This window comes from Oncorhynchus mykiss, chromosome 5, assembly GCF_057628025.1.
Source record: "Oncorhynchus mykiss isolate SJ-2025 chromosome 5, ASM5762802v1, whole genome shotgun sequence".
Taxonomy (NCBI): domain Eukaryota; kingdom Metazoa; phylum Chordata; class Actinopteri; order Salmoniformes; family Salmonidae; genus Oncorhynchus; species Oncorhynchus mykiss.
Window position 1 is genome coordinate 57,042,501 of NC_143026.1, and position 21,372 is coordinate 57,063,872.

Sequence of the window (21,372 nt, forward strand, 5' to 3'; positions counted from 1 at the left end):
ATTTGAGAGAGAGACACACAGACAGAGAGCGAGAGAGAGAGACACACAGACAGAGAGCGAGAGAGAGAGACACACAGACAGAGAGCGAGAGAGAGAGACACACAGAGAGAGAGAGAGAGAGAGAGAGACACAGAGAGAGAGAGAGAGAGAGAGAGAGACACAGAGAAAGAGAGAGACACACAGAGAGAGAGAGAGAGAGAGACACACAGAGAGAGAGAGAGAGAGACACACAGAGAGAGAGAGACACACAGAGAGAGAGAGAGAGACACACAGAGAGAGAGAGAGAGACACACAGAGAGAGAGAGAGACACACAGAGAGAGAGAGAGACACACAGAGAGAGAGAGAGACACACAGAGAGAGAGAGAGACACACAGAGAGAGAGAGAGAGACACACAGAGAGAGAGAGAGACACACAGAGAGAGAGAGAGACACACAGAGAGAGAGAGAGACACACAGAGAGAGAGAGACACACAGAGAGAGAGAGACACACAGAGAGAGAGAGACACACAGAGAGAGAGAGACACACAGAGAGAGAGACACACAGAGAGAGAGACACACAGAGAGAGAGACACACAGAGAGAGAGACACACAGAGAGAGAGACACACAGAGAGAGAGACACACAGAGAGAGAGACACACAGAGAGAGAGACACACAGAGAGAGAAATGCAGGGGAAGAGGTGAACTGAGGCCTGGAAAGGAGAACAAGCACTGGGATCCAGTGTAATAGAGAAGTAGAGGAAGAATAAAACGAAGCAGGGTTGAGAGGGGGGGGGGGGGGGGGGGGGGGGGTTGAAGTTCTACTCCAGCTGGTCCTTTCCAGAGACACAGACCGCATTGTCCGGCTCTGGAGTTTCAGCCAAGCGTGTTCCACCTCGCTTCGCCCCCGTTACACACACAAACATGCTCACAAAACACAGACGCGCGCGCGCACACACACACACACACACTCGTCATACAGGCCCGGTGATGTCAGCAGAGTGGCTCTTAAAGTAGGGGGAGCGAGAGAGACGGGCCCAACGTCCAAGAAATAAGTTAGTCATTCCTTATTTATGTTTCTGCTCAAGTGTGGAGGAGATTTAAGGCTCTAATAAAATTGGGTCTCACCGGGTTGAAGGGGTGTCGGGGGGTGATTCTGGTAAAGGGAACAGCTGCTCTCCATGTAACAACCTTGAGGTCAGTTCTTACCCAAAAGAACGTGGCTCTGGCCAAAAGTAGAGCACTATGTAGGGAATAGGGTGCCATTTGTGACGTAATATTTGACAACTCCAGCAGTGGGCTTATGGCGTTGGGTCGCGCACTATGACTGTCCCTTTTCTCTGCAGTAAAAGTTGTTACCAGACAATGTGTGCTACATTACAGAAAGTTTTTACTGTGTACATAACAATGCCAGAACACTTCATGACGCCATAAACTACTCGAGGCAAATACTTTCGGTTCCTGATCGAACAGAGAACATTTTAGGGCCAACAGTTTGAGCTTACTCCAAAACAATCGGCTATTATTCATAGTTGGCTATCACAGACCCATTGGACTTGAAAACCGCTTATTTGTGTTGTCAAAATAGGGCCCCACAGGAGAACACTGCTTTATATTGGGTGGTCTGACTACTACGGATCTTAGACACTAGAGATCTTTCACTGACAGCAGGAAATGAGCGTGATCGGGCAAGTGTAATAATCTTATAATCTCAGTAACAAGGAGAGCAACCAGAGCTCTTCCAACAGAGAGCAACCCTTTACACAACCCCAACTGTGGTTTGCATTGTATGGGGGATAACTCACCCCTTCCTTAATCTTCCCCCAGCCAAGACCTGCTAGTTAGCCATGTTAGCTTGTGGCTGTAGAGAGGGCTCCAGGAGTACCGGCAATAGGCCAAGGCTGTTGCTGTGTGCCAGGCCTTGTGGTGGGGTAGTGGTGGGGCGGTATGGCGTCAGACTAACAGACAGTCCATCTGGAACTACCAACGTCCAGTTATCTGTCTGCTCCACTACTATTCTGACGGTCTGTCTGCATGAGTGACGCTTCAGCTACTCTGCAAATCACCCTCAACGCAATTCCTGGAACTCTTGCTCTCTCCATCCATCTGCCTTCCTCCACCCCCCTCTATGAATATGCCTTCCTCCACCCCCCCTCTCTCCAGCCATCTGCCGTCCTCCATCCCCCCTCTCTCCATCCATCTGCCTCCCATCTATCCCACCTCTCTCTCTCCATCCATCTGCCTTCCTCCATCCCCCTTCCCTCCATCCGCCTTCCTCCATCTCATCCATCTGCCTTCCTCCATCCCCCACTCTCACCATCCATCTGCCTTCCTCCACCCCCTCTCTCCATCCATCTGCCTCCCCCCCCCCCATCTCTCTCCATCCAGTCGCCTTCCTAAATCCCCCCTCCCTCCATCTGCCGTCCTCCACCCCCCCTCTCTCCATCCAGCCGCCTTCCTCCATCCCCCTCCCTCCATCTCATCCATCTGCCTTCCTCCACCCCCCTCTCTCCATCCATCTGCCTTCCTCCACCCCCCCTCTCTCCATCCATCTGCCCCCCCACCCCCCCTCTCTCCATCCGCCCCCCCCACCCCCCCTCTCTCCATCCATCTGCCCCCCCCACCCATCTCTCTCCATCCAGCCGCCTTCCTCCACCCCCCCCTCTCTCCATCCATCCATCTGCCTTCCTCCATCTCCCCCCTCTCGATCTCCATACATCCATCCATCTCCCCACCCTCGCTCTCCATACAGCCATCCATCTCCCCACCCTCGCTCTCCATCCATCTACCCCCTCACTCTCTATATCCATCTGCCTTCCTCCACCCCCTCTCTCTATCCCGCTCTCTCCATCCATCTCTTTGACTCTGGATCTCGCTCTTGCTCATCCATCTCAGCCGGACTGTCTCTCTGGGTTTGTTTTTTGTTCCCTCCGTGGTTGGTCTCTGGAGGAGAACGAAGAGTTTGAAACGGGCTGAGAATCTCAGGTTGGTATGCGGTGGATGACTAAGCCACAAGCAGTGACTGAGACAAGATTAGCGGAACGGCTAGCTAGGATACCAGTTAACCCTTTCACTGCAGTGCTTGGCAAGATTGTTTACATTTGAGTCCTTTAGCAGACGCTCTTACTCAGAGCGACTTACAGTCAAGTGCATTCATCTTAAGATCACTAGGTGGGACAACCACATATCACAGTGATAGTAAGTCCATTTTTCCTCAATAAAAAAAAAGTTATTAGCAAAGTCAGGGGTAGTAAGAGGGGAATAAAGTCAAGTGAGAATGTTGTTTGAGATGAAACCTTTTGCTTCACCAAAGTCCTAATTTATTTATCCCTTATTTTACCGGGGGGGGGGGGGGGGGGTGATAAACATACAAATATATTTTTTTAAAGTGAGTTGGTTTGTGTCAATGAACGCATTTTGACATGCATATAGTGACCGGTGGTAGTTGACCTAATGTATTCAAGTATTTATGGGATGTCTACATACGTAGTAAATCTTAGTGCGGAGTGTTCCAGTACAACACACTGGCCCAGATGCAGCATGGTCAATGCAGGTCTGACAAAGGCTGTAAATTAACTCTCTTACACACACTGCAATTGCGCACACATGCGCACACGCGCACCTCGTCCTTTAACATCCCCGCTGTGTGTATGCTGGGAACCTGTGTCATACCGACAGTCGCACTAAATAATAGAGCAGGTGCCCCTAACCACAGGTCCAGATCTAATCCTCCTACTAAAAAGGTTAAAGTTAGGCTTTTGGGGCTTGCTTATCTGATCCGAGATCTGATCCTAGGACCTTGAGCATGACCAACACCGCGCAGACTGCTGTTCATCGTTGCAGTGTGTGACGTAGCTCTCCGGTCAACAACGTGCTTTAATGTCCACCGTCATCCAATTCAATCCAACTTGCTCAGCTATTTACCAGTGGGCCACTCACTTAAATAACATTTCTTTGATCGGATCCTACCGTATCTACAGACAACGGAATAAATAAGTAATAACAAATAAATACATTCCAGAGAATGATTTATGCTTCTGGGCTAAATCGTTGCCTGGCCAAACTAAACGCTCTATTGATGTGCAGGTGAGGCTATTTTTCTAGTGCCCGGCGAAAATTATAAATGGATTCTATTTCAGACTGAGTTTTCCACTTCTTATTTCTCACAGTGAATTATTTTGGCCATGTAGGTAATGTATATTTGTCCCCGCATCGGGAACGTAACCTAATACACTGTCTCACACACTGTGATTTATATAGAGACAAGTAAAACTGAACAAACCATTGGTTTATGAGGTCCGAGGTACATTTATTTTGTCTGTGGCACCTTACTCCCTATGTAGCTCACTATTTTTGACTAGGGGCCATAGGGCTCAGGCGAAAAGTAGTGCACTATATAGGGAACAGGGTGCCATTCTGAGACATTTGGCTGTGGTCACAGCCTACAAGGAGAGGAAACGTCCATCTTATTTTTTTTGGAAATGGTTTACAAAAGTTAACTTTTGCCATGTCTCCATTGTATACTAGAGGTGAACAGGGCAATGAGGACAAGCAGTTGTTTCTGCTCAAATAGTGTGTGTGTGTGTGTGTGTGTGTGTGTGTGTGTGTGTGTGTGTGTGTGTGTGAAAGGTTATCAAAACACTAAGCTGCCCTTTGATCCCTGTTGGACCTAGTGACACTGAACACACACACTCACTTTCACCCCCCACCCAAGACACACATAGGGTCCTCAATCAAGATCCTTTACAGAGAAAGAAATCCTACGAATTCATGGATTACGCCAGCTTTCTTCAAACTCTCTCCGGGGAGAATAAAAGAAGAATTGTTTTTAAATGGCTGGAGCGTACGAACAGCTGGGTTAAACCTGATCCCACTGAAGTGAAACTAAGCCAGGGTCCACCCCACCAAAAGACAGTTTGAAAACCACAAAAAGTCGCCATTCATCTCCATTAAGGGGTGCCGGAGATGGGAGACACACAGGAGATACCGACAGCCCAACCCCACCCAATCATTAGCCCCCCCTCGCCCATCACTCATAATGATGGCCGTCACGCATCTCACATATAAAAACCCGCTTGCTGTCGCAGTTACATGAATACTAGTGTGACAGTCTGATTCGGGTCGTACAGCTCTTCCCGGCGGGATGTTCCTAGTTAATGACCCGAGAGCGTGCGGCTGCTGTCGCTGGCCGTGTTGTAACGCCATATGATATGATGTCGTCCGTTTCATACATGTAAATAATGATGTATAGCATAACTAGCGACAGTGACCGCTGAGGCGGTCTGCTTCAGTTCTGGGAAACCAGAGGGGTATACTACAGAGCATGATCAATTAGTTAGCTATCTAACTTTGATACGCAAAAATGAATAACTATTGTTTTTGGGGGTAAATTAAATAAGCTAAACATTTGATCTTTTTTTGTTTTGTTTGTCGATTCAATTTGACAGTGTCGATTCAATTAGACAATGCCAATTTCAAGCCTACATTTTTTGTATAAAAAGCATAACCCTCAGGTCTGAACTCTTGGATACATTTCTTGAAAAATTAAAAGAGGAGAGAAGGAACAGACACTGTCTAAACAAGGGAGTACACAGCTCCGATTCTAGAAGGACCACGGTCCTGCTGGTTTCCATCCTTTTCCCTGCTCTACATGAAGAACCAGGTGTGTGTACTCTCCTGCCAATCAGTAACATTGATAGATCAAACACGGGCCGTTTATAAATGTAAACCAGTAGTACTACAAAACTGTATTTTTATTTTATTTATTTTTTTACATGCACTTCTAGTAACTATACGATTGTCCTATGGGTGTTTTGAATGTATCGTGCTGTATATTTCTTGGGATAGTGCATGTGGACTGTTGATCCCAGCATTCGTTTAGCAGACAGCCAGCCAGGGCATGCAGTACAGCAGACTAGCGCCCAGAGTACGTCTACAGGCAGTAGCGATGCAGACTGAATAGTGCACTGGATCCCATTCAGTCTCATCAGCCCAAAGCCTCTACCGGAGACACGTAGGTGCCCCCCCCCCCCAAAAAAAAATCAATTCACTCTCTCGCCCAGGGCAGACTGCCTCGGCTTGTAGCAAGAGACAGATTAGAAGAGAGAGTGAAAGAGAGACAGAGAGAGATAAGGCAAGACAGACACTTATTCAACTATGTAGCAGTGGTAGTGGTACGATAACACTTATGTTTTTTTCTATGGCCAAAACTCCCTCTCATTCCTATTCGTTATGGTGGGAACTAAAAACAAATCATTCTTAATAAGTATATGCAGTGATGTGGCAGCTTATCTTAGAATCATGTGAACCACCACTTTGGGCCTGTTCTTAAACCAAATGACCACTTTGATTTCTATTCCCCTCACCTATACATTAGCGGTCCACTTTCCCGCACGGTAGCGCTGGGCGATTGGTGCTTTTTGAGGTTGGTTCGATTTCGGGTTCGATAATTTAAAAAAGAAATAGGTTTACATGCGCTATGCATTATGTGAGTTGAATGCTGTAATGCAGAACAAAACAATTAATACAAGTCCCATGATGGTAGTGACCGCCCATTACTGCTTATCACTTAATCACCATCACAGTATGCCTTATTTGTTGACTTCATTATTTCATTCCAAGTCATCATCTCATCTCTATAGAGCTGCTGTCGGACAAAATTCCTATTTTGTAGGTCTTCAAAGTAAATAAGGCATACATTTATGACTGCTGGAATACCAACTATCAAAACACTTAGATCATGTATTTTCAGGAAGCGATAGCGGCACTCTACATCCCCTTACAAACTCATAATCTTCTCCCTTCCGTAGCAGTCGTTAAAGAGAACACAGACCGGACAAGTAGATGTGCAATGGATTATGGTCATTGTAGTTCATTACCCCATTGTATGCGCTAAACTATGTCAAATATTGATCTGTTGGAAACTACAACTCCCTACTACATTACACAGTTCACGCTGGATCTGATTTACCTCTAGAGAAACTTTGCGATTTGCGCATTAAGCTCCCAGAAAAAAAAGAACAAAATGGAATTCAAGTAATTGAACAGATGTCAGACAGTCTAAAAAAAACATAAAAATAACAAAAACGTTGGTTAAATAGCTCAGCACTAGCGCACATATACACAAACAAACATCGACACTTTCAGACAGACAGGCAGGCAGGCAGAGTGGTATCGAGAGTGAGGGCTCAGCTGGCCGATGTAGGGATGGAGGAGAGGGAGAGAAGGATAGGAAGTGAATGAGGTCCTAGAGGTGAAGCTATGCCTATATTTAAGGATTTAAGGCCCTAGGATACGGTTACGCTGAAACACAAGGGGGCTTATAGCTTAGGGTTACTTCCGTAACCCCGGTTCTCTGATAATAGTGTTGGATGTCTCACATTGGGATTCGCTGATAGACAGATCACAACTGGGAAGGCCCAATCACACAATGTCTGGTGAAGACAGACAGGTCGAGTGGCAAACTAGGGGAGCCCCTCCCTCGTTATAAGGCACCACTCGCCCGCCCACTGGTCATTTTCAAGCACGTCTCTTCCTTGCGCTCTTGCGAGCTGGGAAATGCAGCGATGAGACATCTCACTCTATTATTAAAGAACCGGGGTTACGGAAGTAACCATAAGTTATATTTCAAATAGTCATTCCATTTCTCACAACGGGATGTGGCCAACTCCCGTATCGCAGACATGCTCCAAAAATTATTTGATCATATTACTCCAGTGCTATAGCCTCCCTACACTGGCTTCCTGTTGAGGCAAGGGCTGATTTCAAGGTTTTACTGCTAACCTAAAAAGCATTACATGGGCTTGCTCCTACCCATCTTTCTGATTTGGTCCTGCCGTACATACCTACACGTACGCTACGGTCACAAGACGCAGGCCTCCTTACAGTCCCTTGAATTTCTAAGCAAACAGCTGGAGGCAGGGCCTTCTCCTATAAAGATCAATTTTTATGGAATGGTCTGCCTACCCATGTGAGAGATGCAGACTTGGTCTCAACCTTTAGGTCTTTACAGAAGACTCATCTCTTCAGTGGGTCATAGGAGGGGTGTGTCACTTGAGTGGGTTGAGTCACTGACGTGATCTTCCTGTCTGGGTTGGCGCCCTCCCTTGGGTTGTGCCGTGGTGGAGATCTTTGTGGGCTATACTCGGCCTTGTCTCAGGCTGCTCCAGTTTCAACTGTTCTGCCTGCGGCTACGGAATCCTGACCTGTTCACCGGACGTGCTACCTGTCCCAGACCTGCTGTTTTCAACTCTCTAGCGATAGCAGGAGTGGTAGAGATACTCTTAACGTTTTATGGCTGCAGGGGCAGTATTGAGTAGCTTGGATGAAAGGTGCCCATATCAAAACGGCCTGCTCCTCAGTCATAGTTGCTAATATTTGCATATTATTATTATTAGTATTGGATAGAAAACACTGACGTTTCTAAAACTGTTTGAATGATGTCTGAGTATAACAGAACTCATATTGGCAGGCAAAATCCTGAGTTGAAATCAAAACAGGAAGTGTTTAGTAAAAAATAGAGGGGGGGGAAGCAGCAGTGAAATAACAGTAGCGAGTCTATATACAGGGGCTAACGGTACAGAGTCGATGTGCAGGGGAACCGGTTAGTTGAGGTAACTGAGGTAAATATGTACATGTAGGTAGAGTTAAAGTGACTATGCGTCGATATACAGAGTCTGGGGTTTCTTCCCTTGCATTTGAGAGAGCTTATTGGCCAGTTCTTTGTTTCACACCAGAGGCACATTTTTATTATATTTATATTAACAGTATGTTTTAAGTACGTTTTGTTATAATGAAAAGATGACTTATCAAGGACACTTGGTTATCAGGTTTTGAATGAACAGCACCCAAAGATCTAATGTAGTGATCCTAGTGCAGTTACAGTTCTACTGTGCATACTGCCTGTGGTTAGGGCCTTATTAATTACAGTTCATATTCTCTCCAGTCACAGTGAAACACAACGGAGCTGGGTGCCTGGCTCTGACGGGTGTGATGTCTGGGTTTGGCCCGGCTCCAGGTAACACCGCGGCACCTTGCCAAGCCCAACTACAGACCGTTTCATTTTGTTGTCCTCAACCCGATGGCTTGTGACACTGCCATGCACGTTTCACTTCCCTTCTGTGATCAGAAGACAGGTGAAAAGAGACTTTTAGAGACTTTTACTCAAGTAGTATTTTACAGGGTGACTCACTTTTACTAGTCATTTTCTATTAAGGTATCTAACTTTTACTCAAGTATGACAATTGAGTACTTTATCCACCACTGGGCTTTGGTCTGGGTCGTATTCATTAGGCACCGAAGGGAAGAAGAAAAACAAACGGTGAGAGAATACAAAGGCGTGGTCCAATAATAAAACTCTTGTTTTCGGTTTCTGTTGCACAACGCTGTGCTCTAATGAATACAACCTAGGCTTTACTTTGCTTTAGCCCACTCCTTCCAAAGCCCACTCCGGTCACAGATGGGACCTCAAACAGTCCCTTGGAGTTCGCACCCTCACTGGTGCTCATCCGCCCTTCATCACCCTAAGCCTCGTCATTAATTCATCTATCATTTTTTCTGGAGATCAGGCTCTCATGTTCTCCCTTCTACAGTTCACATTCCTTCCCAAATTAAAGGAAGAGAGGGAGAGCTGACAGGAGAAGAGAGGAGTTAGGGGAGGGAGGAGAGGGAAAGGGGAGAAAGAACCAGGAAAGAAAGAGAGAAGAGGAGGTACAGTTGGAGAGATGTAGAGAGAAGAGGAGTGCGAGGGGCGGAGGAGGTACAGCGGCAACTCCCTACCTGGTAGTCTAGGATGCTGAAGCCCAGGCCTCTCTCTCCCTTCTCCAGCTCCAACAACTGAATGTCCGGGGACCACAGAGCCAGCTCTCCCTCTTCATCCTCCTCCTCCCCCCCTCCCCTCCCCTGCTGCATCTCCTCCTGGTGGCTGGGGTACGTGGGCGCTGGCTCCTCCGGCTCCTCATCCGACACCTCCTGCAGGGTCACGTGGTCCTGGTGGGTGGACAAGAGGATACACACATTTTGACACCATAATGTCAGCTTCAGGAACATACTGATATGGTGTGCAGAGCATCGTGGGTATTGTAGTGCTACAACAGTGACTCCAACCTATCCTGGTCTCTGTCATTGTCTATGAGTCGTACGATACAGCATGAGTCAGCATTTTGAGGAGAAGTTACGAAGTAGCCTACCGGAGGTTGTTCACTGTCATTGTCCCGGAGGTAGGCCTGACTTATCAACACAGAGGACAGCTTGGTTTCAAGCTGGATTAGAAGAACACAGGAGGACAAAGACTATCATTTGTGTGTGTGTTGAGTTGGGAGTGTGTGTGAGTGTTCCTGTGTATGTGTGCGTGCTGACCTCAGACAAGCTGGCGGCAGGGCTGGGCGAGCGCCACTCGTCTTGGCGGTCTGGTTGATAGTCTGAGTCGTCCTCTGTCAGGTGTCTGCAGCACACCAGGGTGAAGGGAGGGGGAACCTCACGCAGGAACGCCACCGCCTCGCGCCTCGACTTACCGTACAGCTGCACCCCGTTCACCTGGACACACACACACACAACCTTTCCTAAGTAAACATGCATTGTACATGATATTCACTTAAGATGCAATAGGCAGACACACAGAGAAGCACTACATTCACCTACATTCACCTGCAGAGCGTGCACACACACACACTGAGTAAATACACAGCCCACTGTGTATATGCTGGTGAACCAAAGACAATGGTCTTATGCTTTGCTTTCAAAAGGGAAGATGAGACATGAAGCTAATGAACAGTTTATGGCTGGAATAAATGGAGTCCATTTGTGACTTCAAAACACCCCCCCAACAAAGGTTCTCTAGTAGTGAAGTGAACCAACAGAGGTGTAGGAGCCCAAAGGAGGTGTGGGAGTGTATTGTAGGTGTGTGTTCGTCTGTGCACCTCTGTGCGTTCGTACACACGCCTTTGCGTGTTTGTGCTCTCGCCTGTGTGTGTGTGCTGATCAGAGGGGCCGCACCAGAGGTATGGCAAATTTCTCATGGAGGGGGACTCAGGGAGCCACTGGGCTACTTGATTGATGTTTAATGGAATGGGTTGCACGAGAGTGGCTGGTGAGCCCGGCGATGGCTGCTACTGTACGTGCCATTTGCCCAGCGATGTGGTGAGACCAGGACTAACCCTCCGGTGTTACTGGGAGACTTGCATTCAATTCACGGACACGTTTGAAAAACACAGGTGTAGATCGCGCTATACTAGTACAGAGGGTTCTGGTTGTGTCAAAACCAGGCATTTTAATCCATGGATTTGGCTCTCCTCCCCTCTGATGCCAGGATTTCCCCCTCCTGTGCCATGGTGGTTGCCTCTGCTTATGTCAGTACTGCCAACAGCAACAGGCTGAGGGCACAGTGGTGAAGCAGCACCAAGCCGTGCCAGGGAGGGGTGCAGGAAGAGGGGATAGGTAGGGTGTAGTACAAAGTCCCCCTCTCTCTCCTCCCTCCCTCCCTCTCCTGCCTGCCTCTCACTCGCTCTCTCCCCTCCCACTCTACCTTTCCCTTCCCTCCTCCCTCAATTTATTTGGACAAGGAAAATGTTGCCCTAAGTGCTAGTGTGTGTGTGTTATCAGACGTGTGTGTGGATGGGAGACAGTAATGCCTGCCAGTACAGTACCTCCAGTAGTTCGTCCTCTGGTCTCAGGAGCCCGTGTTTGGCCACAGGGCCTTCAGGGGCCACAGAAGAGACGTAGTGGTGGCCGTCGAACGAGTCCAACTCGACCCCCAGACGCATGGTGTGGATGGGAAGAAGCTAGAAAAGAATAGAATACTTTATTAGGTCTTGGAGAACTGTGGAGGTTTTTAATAAGGGGAACTGTGTGGCATTTGGCTTCATTTTGAGCGTATAACCGGTCGTAACCTTTGAGTACTTCTGTAGCTCAGCGTCATCTTCGATGACAGGGTCCAGTTCAACCACCTGGGAAGGACAAACAATGGCACTATATAATTCCTTCCATGACAATGTAGACACTATGGCTTAATCCAGTCTCATGTGTCAGCAAATAAAAGCCACCAACAGTGCTTATTCCGTCTAATGAACTGCTTACCAGAACGTCGTACTCTGGCCCCAGGGCCTGCTCCCATTTGGCCCTGAGCTCCAGCTCAGACAGAAAGACTCCCTCCATAGCTGAAAGACACAGCAACAGTGTTGACGCTAGGAGGAACGTTAATAACTGTGGCATAAGTACCTTCAAGAGATGCATGTATTGGGACATTGGGGTGCAGGGACGGGCCATTAGGTTGAGGTTTGTGTGTGTCTGTGTAAAAAGAGCTAGCCTGGTCCCAGATATGTTTGTGCTTTTGCCTACGCCATTGTCAAGCCAAACACAACAATTCCAAAAGGAGTTGGCAAAAGAGCAGGCACCCAGGCACCCAGGCTGCAAAATAACTAGGCGATTCGTGCATTTGAGTGAATTGAGAGTGACCGGTTGAAGACGTGGTTTTACGTGTTGCCCACTATCAGAGATACTCTACTATGTGTTCCACTTTATCCTATTCCTATTCCTATCCATTAAAATTACATGACTATGACGAGGCTAACTACGGTTTAGTCGAAATTACACTGTAGTGCCTGGAAATACGATGTCAAATATTTGTGATGAGTCTTTTTTTTTTACCCCTTTTTCTCCCCAATTTCGTAGTATCCAATTGTGTAGTAGCTACTATCTTGTCTCATCGCTACAACTCCCGTACGGGCTCGGGAGAGACGAAGGTTGAAAGTCATGCGTCCTCCGATACACAACCAACCAAGCCGCTGCTTCTTTAACACAGCGCACATCCAACCCGGAAGCCAGCCGCACCAATGCGGAAGCACCAATGCGGAAGCACCAATGCGGAAGCCAGCCGCACCAATGCGCCGGAGGAAACACCGTGCACGTGGCCACCTTGGCACCTAGCGCCCAGCCCGCCACAGGAGTCGCTGGTGCGCGATGAGACAAAGCCCTTCCTAACCCGGGCGACGCTAGGCCAATTGTGCGTCGCCCCACGGACCTCCCGGTCGCGGCCGGTTACGACAGAGCCTGGGCGCGAACCCAGGACTCTGATGGCACAGCTGGCGCTGCAGTACAGCGCCCTTAACCACTGCGCCATCCGGGAGGCCACGTGATGAGTCTTTTTTGAGTGAGATTTCACCATCTGAAATTAATCAAACGAGATTGATTCAAGGTTGAAAACAATTCTGTGCACATGCGGTGCAGTGCAATGCGGTGCAGTGCAATGCGTGCGCGCACGTGTGTGTGTGTGTGGTGCGCTCCTCAGTAGAAATGGCCTGTCCTAGCGCGAGTGAGACACTCATTCCCGCCACTTAGATAGCACCAACGACTGAAATGTTAAACACAGAGGAATACAAAAAAAATAAAAATGGTCTCCAAGTCAACATGACTGTTAAACTCGACACGGTGAGAAATCAAACTTGGGACAAAGATCTCTTCCTGGATCACAAGTAGCTCCGAGTCCAAGCAAATTACCTGTACCCCAGAACTGTACCGTAAGGCTTCTGCCCCAAAATGCTACTATATAGTGCACCAAAAGTAGTGCACTTTGTAGGGAATACTTTCTGAGAAACAGCCTCTTTATAACGAACCTGTGGGGGGAGGGGGGGGTAATAAATAAACAAATTCAGCAGCAGGATGTCGAGGAGGGAGATATTATGTTGTGTGTTCATGACCAGTGTATAGATGTAAAGAGAAACTCAACATTCAGAGAGCATACTAGCGCCTCTGAACCGAGCACAATCACTCCCCACACACAATCACACCCCCCCCCCCACACACACACACACACACACGGAACCCTTTGAGCAGCGGGTCGCGTGCCCCTCTCGCTCTGCCCGGTGCATAAAAACCCAAAGACCTGTGACATGAGCTCCAGTACTGTGCCTGATTAAATTAGCGTCGCTAACCCCTCGCCGACGCAGCGTAAATTACGCTCCAACTTTTCACTAAATAAATACAATAATACACCGTTTTGGGATGTCGAGAAAGGGAAGGAACATCTGTTGGCCAGGCAGTGGAGAGCACACACACACACACACACACACACACACAGAACCTAAAAACTTACATTGCGTTTCAGTCGTTTAGCAAAGGGGGGGGGGGGAGAAAAAAAATGAGAAAAGGGAGAGACCGAGAACAAATGAGTGTTGGCGCTAGGTTGGACAAGCACAATCAGGCTGGTTCAAGTGTTGGGTTACTGTCGAGTTACTGGCACAGTGGCGCTACCATAAAATATTGCCTTTGCAAGCGTGTAGTGTAATGTACTGTGAACGTTGACGGTTCAGGCATCCATTAACAGGTCTCGTGACGCTACACTGAACTACAGCAAAACAACAAAAGCCCAGATCACAACACCTACAAATCGGACAACATTTTGCCCTGCAGTGGACTGGACAAGAATCCGTTTCTAACATCTTCAACTTTCAATGACTCTTATAAAGTATGGCTGGAGCCCAAATGGCACCATATTCCCTTTATAGTACACTACTTCTGACCAGGTTCCATAGGTTTAGGGAATAGGATCCCATTTTTTTTCTCCCCATTTTCTTTATTTAACTAGGCATCTCAGTTAAGAATAAATTCTTATTTACAATGACGGCCTAGGAACAGTGGGTTAACTGCCTTGTTCAGGGGCAGAACGACAGATCTGTACCTTGTCAGCTCGGGGATTCGATCTAGCATCCTTTCGGTTACTGGCCCAACGCTCTAACCACTAGGCTACATGCCGCCCATTTGGGACATATCCCATGTCTATGGTATTTCTCCTTCAGGTGATACTACCAAAGCAATCATCTTTAAATAGAGACAATTATCTTAAACCTTCTCTCTTTGCCCAAATCACGTGTCAACCACGGTCAAACAGTCATGCCTAATGAGTATGTCACTGATTAGATCCCTAATAATTATACAACAACAAAATGACTGTAGAGTCCAAACAAAAGCTGTTTTGATTTTGCAAAAGACAAACGCGTGTATGCAAAATGCACACACACACACACGGAAATAAGCCCTTGACAGGCCGTCATTGTTGTCCATGGGGCTTGTATTGGTTCCCCTGGGCAACAGAATACTTTATTTTGGAGATTTGGCAGGTATAAGGTCTTGTCAGGATTCATTAGGGCCAAGTGTAACGTGAGCACCCCTGTACCACACACACACACTTCCCCCTGTACCCAGCTCTAGCCTCCTGCTATTCCGTTACCCCTACTCTTCCCCCTAAACCCAGCTCTAGCCTCCTGCTATTCCGTTACCCCCTCTCTTCCTCCTGTACCCAGCTCAAGCCTCCTGCTATTCCGGTACCCCCTCTCTTCCCCTTCTCGCCTTTCTTGATATGGATATCTTGCAGGGTGGATGTGTAGCATGTCTGTAACAGTGCCCAACAAGCCTGCTGTGGAGGCTTATGAAAGAGGGGGGTACGGGGATGGAATGGTTGGGTTTGAATGACTGCGTGGCCAGCCGATGACCCGGACCCAGAGAGAGGGGAGGGGGAGGGATGTAATACAGGATCAGGTTCCAGTGCTTATGTAGTGACTGACTGTTTAAAAAGAGGGTGGGGGGGAGCCAGACCACCGATGGGGGGAGGATTATAAAAGAGAAGGAAAGTGATCCCCTCATCTGGACAAGCAATATTTGTTCGCCGTGACTTGTTGTTCTGTCACTAACGTGCAACAGGTACACATTACCTGGTTAGCTGACATTGTAACAGTTGACCGGGATGTTGACCCCTAGTGGCCAACTATCCAACAGTCTGCTAGCAGTGCTGTGTTGACGCAGTGTGTGTAAGTGACAGCTGCCTCCCTCTAGACAACAGATGACTGACTGGGACTGCGTCTACAGAGTAATGTGGTATGTGTGTGTTGTTGTTCTTCTTCTTCTTTGATCTGACCCGACCCAGGCACTGGGAGGATGAGGTGACAGAATGAGAGAGAGAGAGAGACGGATGGCTAGATGAATGAATGGACAGACTGACGGCTGGATGAGCTCACCACTGGCCAGCTGTGTTCTGCTGGTGCTCATCAGAAGTGTCTCAGTGGGCTCCAGTAGGGGGGCCACGCTGGAGGCCACGCTGGAGGCCCTCTGCATGTCTGATGACCGAGCTTTGATCTCTGCAGACCTCTTCAGAGACACACGGGACGGCTCTCTCTGGACTACAACACACACACACGTATCTGTTTATTTAGTCATCTGTGGCAGTTCTGACATATCAAATGAAACACTAGCAGCCAGACAAAACAGCCATACTGATCAGAACACAAGGCTGGTTGGAAAGACATGTGTTGGGGATATTTGTGGTCAATTTGAGCCAGGCCTTGCACAAATGAACACTCAATCACATTGTGTGTGCGCGTGCACGTGAGTGCGATCACATTCAACGACATTACACCCACTGCCAACAATACACGGTTTCAGAAGAAATCTGGTTGTGGGCTTTTGGAGAAAAAAAATCCAGTTTCAGCTTGGATGGCCAGAGAGGAAGTGGTATAAGTTCACTGCTCACAGTGCTTTAGTTACTTCATCCTAGATATGCGACCTGGGGGAATATTTTTAGCGGAGTGTCCTCGCCAATCTTTTCTGTTCCCGGTCCAGTATACATTTCCTTCAGAAAGTATTCATGCCCCTTGACTTTGTGTTACAGCCTGAATTTAAAATTGATCAAATCGTCCGTCCCCCATCTACAAACAACATCCCATGAAAAAATTAAAACATGTTTTTAGAAATGATCGTACAATTATTGAAAAGGAAATACAGAAATCCCTTATTTACTTAAGTATTCACACCCTGAGTCTATACTTTGTAGAAGCACCTTTGGCAGCGATTACAGCTGCGAGTCTTTCTCGGTAAGTCTGTAAGAGCTTTCCACACCTGTATTGTACATTTGCCCATTATTCTTTTTAAAATTCTTCAAGCTCTGTCAATTTGGTTGTAAATTATGGCTAGAAAACAATTTATGTCTTGCCATAGATTTTTCAAGTAGATCCAAGTCAAAACTGCAACTCGGCCACTCGGGAACATCCACCGTCTCCTCGGTTAAGCAATTCCAGTGTAGATTTGGCCTTGTGTTTAAGGTTATTGTCCTGCTAAAAGGTGAATTAATCTCCCAGTGTCCGGTAGAACGTAAACTCAACCAGGTTTTCCTCTAGGATTTTTTGCCTATGCGTAGCTCCATTCCACACATTATTTATCCTGAAAAACACCAAGTCCTTACCGTTTAAAAGCATACTCATAACATGACACAGCCAACACTATGCTTGAAAACATGGAGTGGTAATTCAGTAATATGTTTGGGGGCAAATCCAATAGAACACAACACTTTGTATTCAGGACAAAAAGTGAATTGCTTTGCCACATTTTTTGCAGTGACTTTAGCGCTGCTATGGAATATTATTAAATCCCTTCTTTTCCATCTGTCAATTAAGTTATTATTGTGGAGTAACTACAATGTTGTCATACGGTTTTAAAGTCACCATTTGGTCTCATGGTGAAATCCCTGAGTGGGTCTCTTCCTCTCCGGCAACGGAGTTAGGGAGGAGGCCTATATCTCTGTAGTTTCTGGGTGTATTGATATCCAAAGTGTAATGAATAACTTGGCCCATCTACCAATAGGTGCCCTTCTTTGTGAGGCATTGGAAAACCTCCCTGGTCTCTGTGGTTAAATCGGTGTTTGAATTTCACTGCTTGACTGAGGGACCTTACAGATAATTGTAGGTGTGGGGTGAAGAGATGAGGTAGTCCTTCAAAAACCATGATAAACACTTATTGCACACAGAGCGAGACCATGCAACTTTGACTCCTGAACTTATTTAGGCTTGCCATAACAAAGGCGTTGACTACTTATTGACTAAAATACATTTCAGCTTTTACTAATTTGAAAATAATTCTAAAAACAAAATTCTACTTTGACATTACAGGACTTCTGGGTGTGGGCAAAAAAAAAAATAATAATAAATAAATAAATAAATATCGCAATTTAAATCAATTTTAGTGCCTTCACTGTTGATTTACAGTGAAGGCACTGTATGCTACACCCTCCAAGTACTACACAAGTCAAGTGGACTACATGACAGAAGGTCTGTGTGTGTGGGGCATGGGCAGTATACCGTCCAGCGGGGTATTTTGAAATACAGTCAGTAAGATTTTGAAAGGCATCAATAGCGTATGAAAATCTGGATGCCGCCCAACACTAGTGTACATAGAATGGAGAGCTACATTTACAACGCTAGCTGTGTTCAGTTAGCACTGTATGCCTTTCCCCCACTGGTGTAATGAAACAACAGTCCAGGAGCGATAAGAATCCTACTGTGGCTTAACTTGCTCTTCTAAATCACCTCTCGCACCGCTCGGCTGACCTATAGTACCAGACATGGACTCGTAGAAGTCGCAAGGAAATTAGGTCATAGATCTTGGGACGCTTTGCCGACGAGATACTTTTTGGAAATTACAGCACGTAAACACATTCCTTATCGCAATCTTCCCCTGTGATGCTGGATGGTAATTGGAAATGGCCGGAAGGAGTATGAACTTATTGTACAGGGTCATGTCCCAAACGGCACCCTATTCCCTATTAAATGCCTACGCAAAGTATTCACACCCCTCGACTTCTTCCACATTGTGTTGGGTTACAGCCCGAATGTAAAATTATTTAAATTGATATTCTCTCTCACTAGCTTACACACAATACTCCATAATGTCAAAGGTGTATTATGTTTTTAGACATAAAAAATATATATATATTACAAATGCAAAGCTGAAATGAAATGACTTGAGTCATTAAGTATTCAACCATTTTGTTATGGCAAGCCTAAATAAGTGCTGAACAACTCACATAATAAGTTTCATGGACTCACTCTGGATGCAATAAGTGTTTAACACAGTGTTTTTTTATGACTACCTCATCTCTGTACCCAACACATACAGGTAATTGTAAGGTCACTCAGTCGAGCAGTTCATCTCAAACACAGATTCAACCACAAAGAGCAGGGCCCAGATTCACAAAACCTAAAGGAATTTATTCTCAACTAGCTGTGCCACTAGAGATCCTGGGTTAGAGTCCAGGCTCTGTCGCAGTCGGCCGCGATCTGGAGACCCATGGGGCGGTGCACAATTGGCCCAGTGTCATCCGGGTTAGGGGAGGGTTTGGCCGACAGGGATGTCCTTGTCCCATCGCGCACTAGCAACTCCTGTGGCGGGCCAAGCGCAGTGCACGCTGACACAGTCGCCAGGTGTACAGCGTTTCCTCCGACACGCTTACGGGTTAAGTGGGCATTGTGTCAAGAAGCAGTGCAGCTTGGTTGGGTTTCGGGGGAGGCACGGCTCTCGACCTTCGCCTCTCCCGAGTCCGTACGGGAGTTGCAGCGATGAGACAAGACTAACTACCAATTGGAAAACACAAAATTGGGGAGAAAATACAATACTAAGTGTTATATTTGGGACAGATCTAGCAACACATCACTGAGTACCACTCAAGCATACCAATGTTATTGGTATGCTTGTCATCGGCAAGGACTATGGAGCTTTTTTTAGGATAAAAAGAAACGGAAGAGCGCTAAGCACAGGCAGAATCCTAGAAGAAAACCCGTTTCAGTCTGCTTTCCAACAGACACTGGGAGAGGAATTCACCTTTCAGAAGGACAACAAGCTAAAACACAAGGCCAAATATACACTGTAGTTGCTTACACAGACGACATTGAACGTTCCCGGAGCGGCCAGTTACAGTAGACTTAAATCGGCTTGAAAATCAATGCAAGACTTGAATGGCTGTCAAGAAATGATCAACAACCAACATGACAGAGCTTGAAGAATTTTTAAAAGGGTAATGTGCAAATACTGTACAATCCAGGTGTGCAAAACTCTTCGACTGAATGACTCACAGCTGTAATATATGCCAAAGGGGATTATAACATGTATTGACTCAGGGGTGTGACTACTTATGTAAATTAGATATATTTCTGTCATTAGTTTTCAATACATTTGCAAAATGTCTAAAAACTTGTTTTCACTTTGGCATTATGGGGTATTGTGTGTAGATGGGTGAGATTTTTTATTTATTTAATCCATTTTGAATTCAGGTTGTAAGACAACAAAATGTGGAATAAGTCAAAGGGCAGGAATTCTTTCTGAAGGCACTGTAGGAAATAGGGTGCCATTTGGGACAATCCCCAGGACAGTGGAGTTAGGAAGGTGAAGTTGGCATTTCTGTCGACTTCGCTAAGGGAAATGCCCATAGTTTCTATGAAGTTAGTGGATTTACAGTGCAGTGCTGTAGAAGGGGTAGTGACACGTTTGTAATACACACATTCATGCGCACACGCACAGGTGACTGATGAATAGTCCTTACCTTTGTCCAGGGACCTCTCCAGTGAGGGTCTGGGCGAGGCCATCTTCCTGGCCAGGGTGAGGTGGACCGTCTGGCCCGTCTGCTTCATCACCCCCAGAACTTCCTGGTTCGTGAAGCCCTGCAGGCTCACCCCGTCCATCTGACAAAGGAACAGTCCAAAATTACTTAGTTCACCCTATCCATCAGACACAATGGAAGAGTCCAAAAGTACTTACCTCAGCCCGTTCATCTGACACAATTGAACAGGCCAACATGACTAAAGTCATTGAGAACACTCTTTTTTTCTATAGAAACCTGACAAAGGCCTGATATGGTTGTGTTATACTGTGAAGTATGGGTTTTGTTGGTTAGCCATGCCCAAACAAACCTGACTCAGATTTAATCATCTAAATCAGATATTAAGTGCTGTGTTGGGACATTTCAAGAAGGGGTGGAAAGGCCACTATCCCTCACTGTGCACATGCACACCTAGGGGTTAATTAAGGTGGCACTCATTAAAAGCTGATTAAGGGTCTCACCGCTATGATCCTGTCGTGGATGCGTATGTTCCCGCTCTGCTCAGCTGCACTCCCAGGAACTACATTCTTCACAAACACTCCCAACGCGTCTGACACACACAGAGAGCAAGAAAAAGCAGAGAGATCAGAGAGAGAAAAGGGTTGAGAGAAAGAGCGATAAATGGAGAGGGGAATAAAGCAACAAGACAACAAAAAACAATCCATCGCAACCACAGTGTCAAAGCATTGAGGGACATTAAATAACAGATCTGAGTGCAATAGGGGTTAGGGGACTAGGATTAGGGGCTAGAAGTTCACATGATATAGGACATTAGCCTACCTTCACTGGTAAAGGCATTGTAACCGATGATGGAGATGCCCAGGCTCTGGCCCTCCTCCTTCATCAGAGGCACCTCATGGATCTCATAACCCTCCAGGTTGGGCTGGAACAAATAGGGAAACAGACAGAGACATAGAGCAGCTATACGGTACGTGGATTTGTTGCCATTTTTATTTAACTACGCAAGTCAGTTAAGAACAAATT

At 46.7% G+C, this 21,372-nt stretch overlaps 1 protein-coding gene across 23 annotated transcripts in view; it reads right to left on the minus strand.

Moving 5' to 3' along the window:
- The window catches only part of LOC110522973 (PATJ crumbs cell polarity complex component), a 237,273-nt gene that overhangs the window by 192,060 nt on the left and 23,841 nt on the right, over positions 1–21,372 (minus strand). For 17 of the 23 annotated variants that reach the window (XM_090235256.1, XM_090235250.1, XM_090235255.1 and 14 more), the window contains exons 9-18: positions 21,169–21,271; positions 20,850–20,938; positions 20,332–20,470; positions 15,983–16,144; positions 12,051–12,130; positions 11,864–11,920; positions 11,621–11,755; positions 10,335–10,511; positions 10,166–10,237; positions 9,756–9,965 (exon numbers count right to left, since the gene is read on the minus strand). In XM_090235256.1, coding sequence (XP_090091382.1) covers positions 9,756–9,965; positions 10,166–10,237; positions 10,335–10,511; positions 11,621–11,755; positions 11,864–11,920; positions 12,051–12,130; positions 15,983–16,144; positions 20,332–20,470; positions 20,850–20,938; positions 21,169–21,271 — 1,224 coding nt within the window. The remainder of the gene's footprint in view (positions 1–9,755; positions 9,966–10,165; positions 10,238–10,334; positions 10,512–11,620; positions 11,756–11,863; positions 11,921–12,050; positions 12,131–15,982; positions 16,145–20,331; positions 20,471–20,849; positions 20,939–21,168; positions 21,272–21,372) is intronic. The other 6 variants (XM_090235254.1, XM_090235251.1, XM_036977876.2 and 3 more) reach the window with 1 other exon arrangement.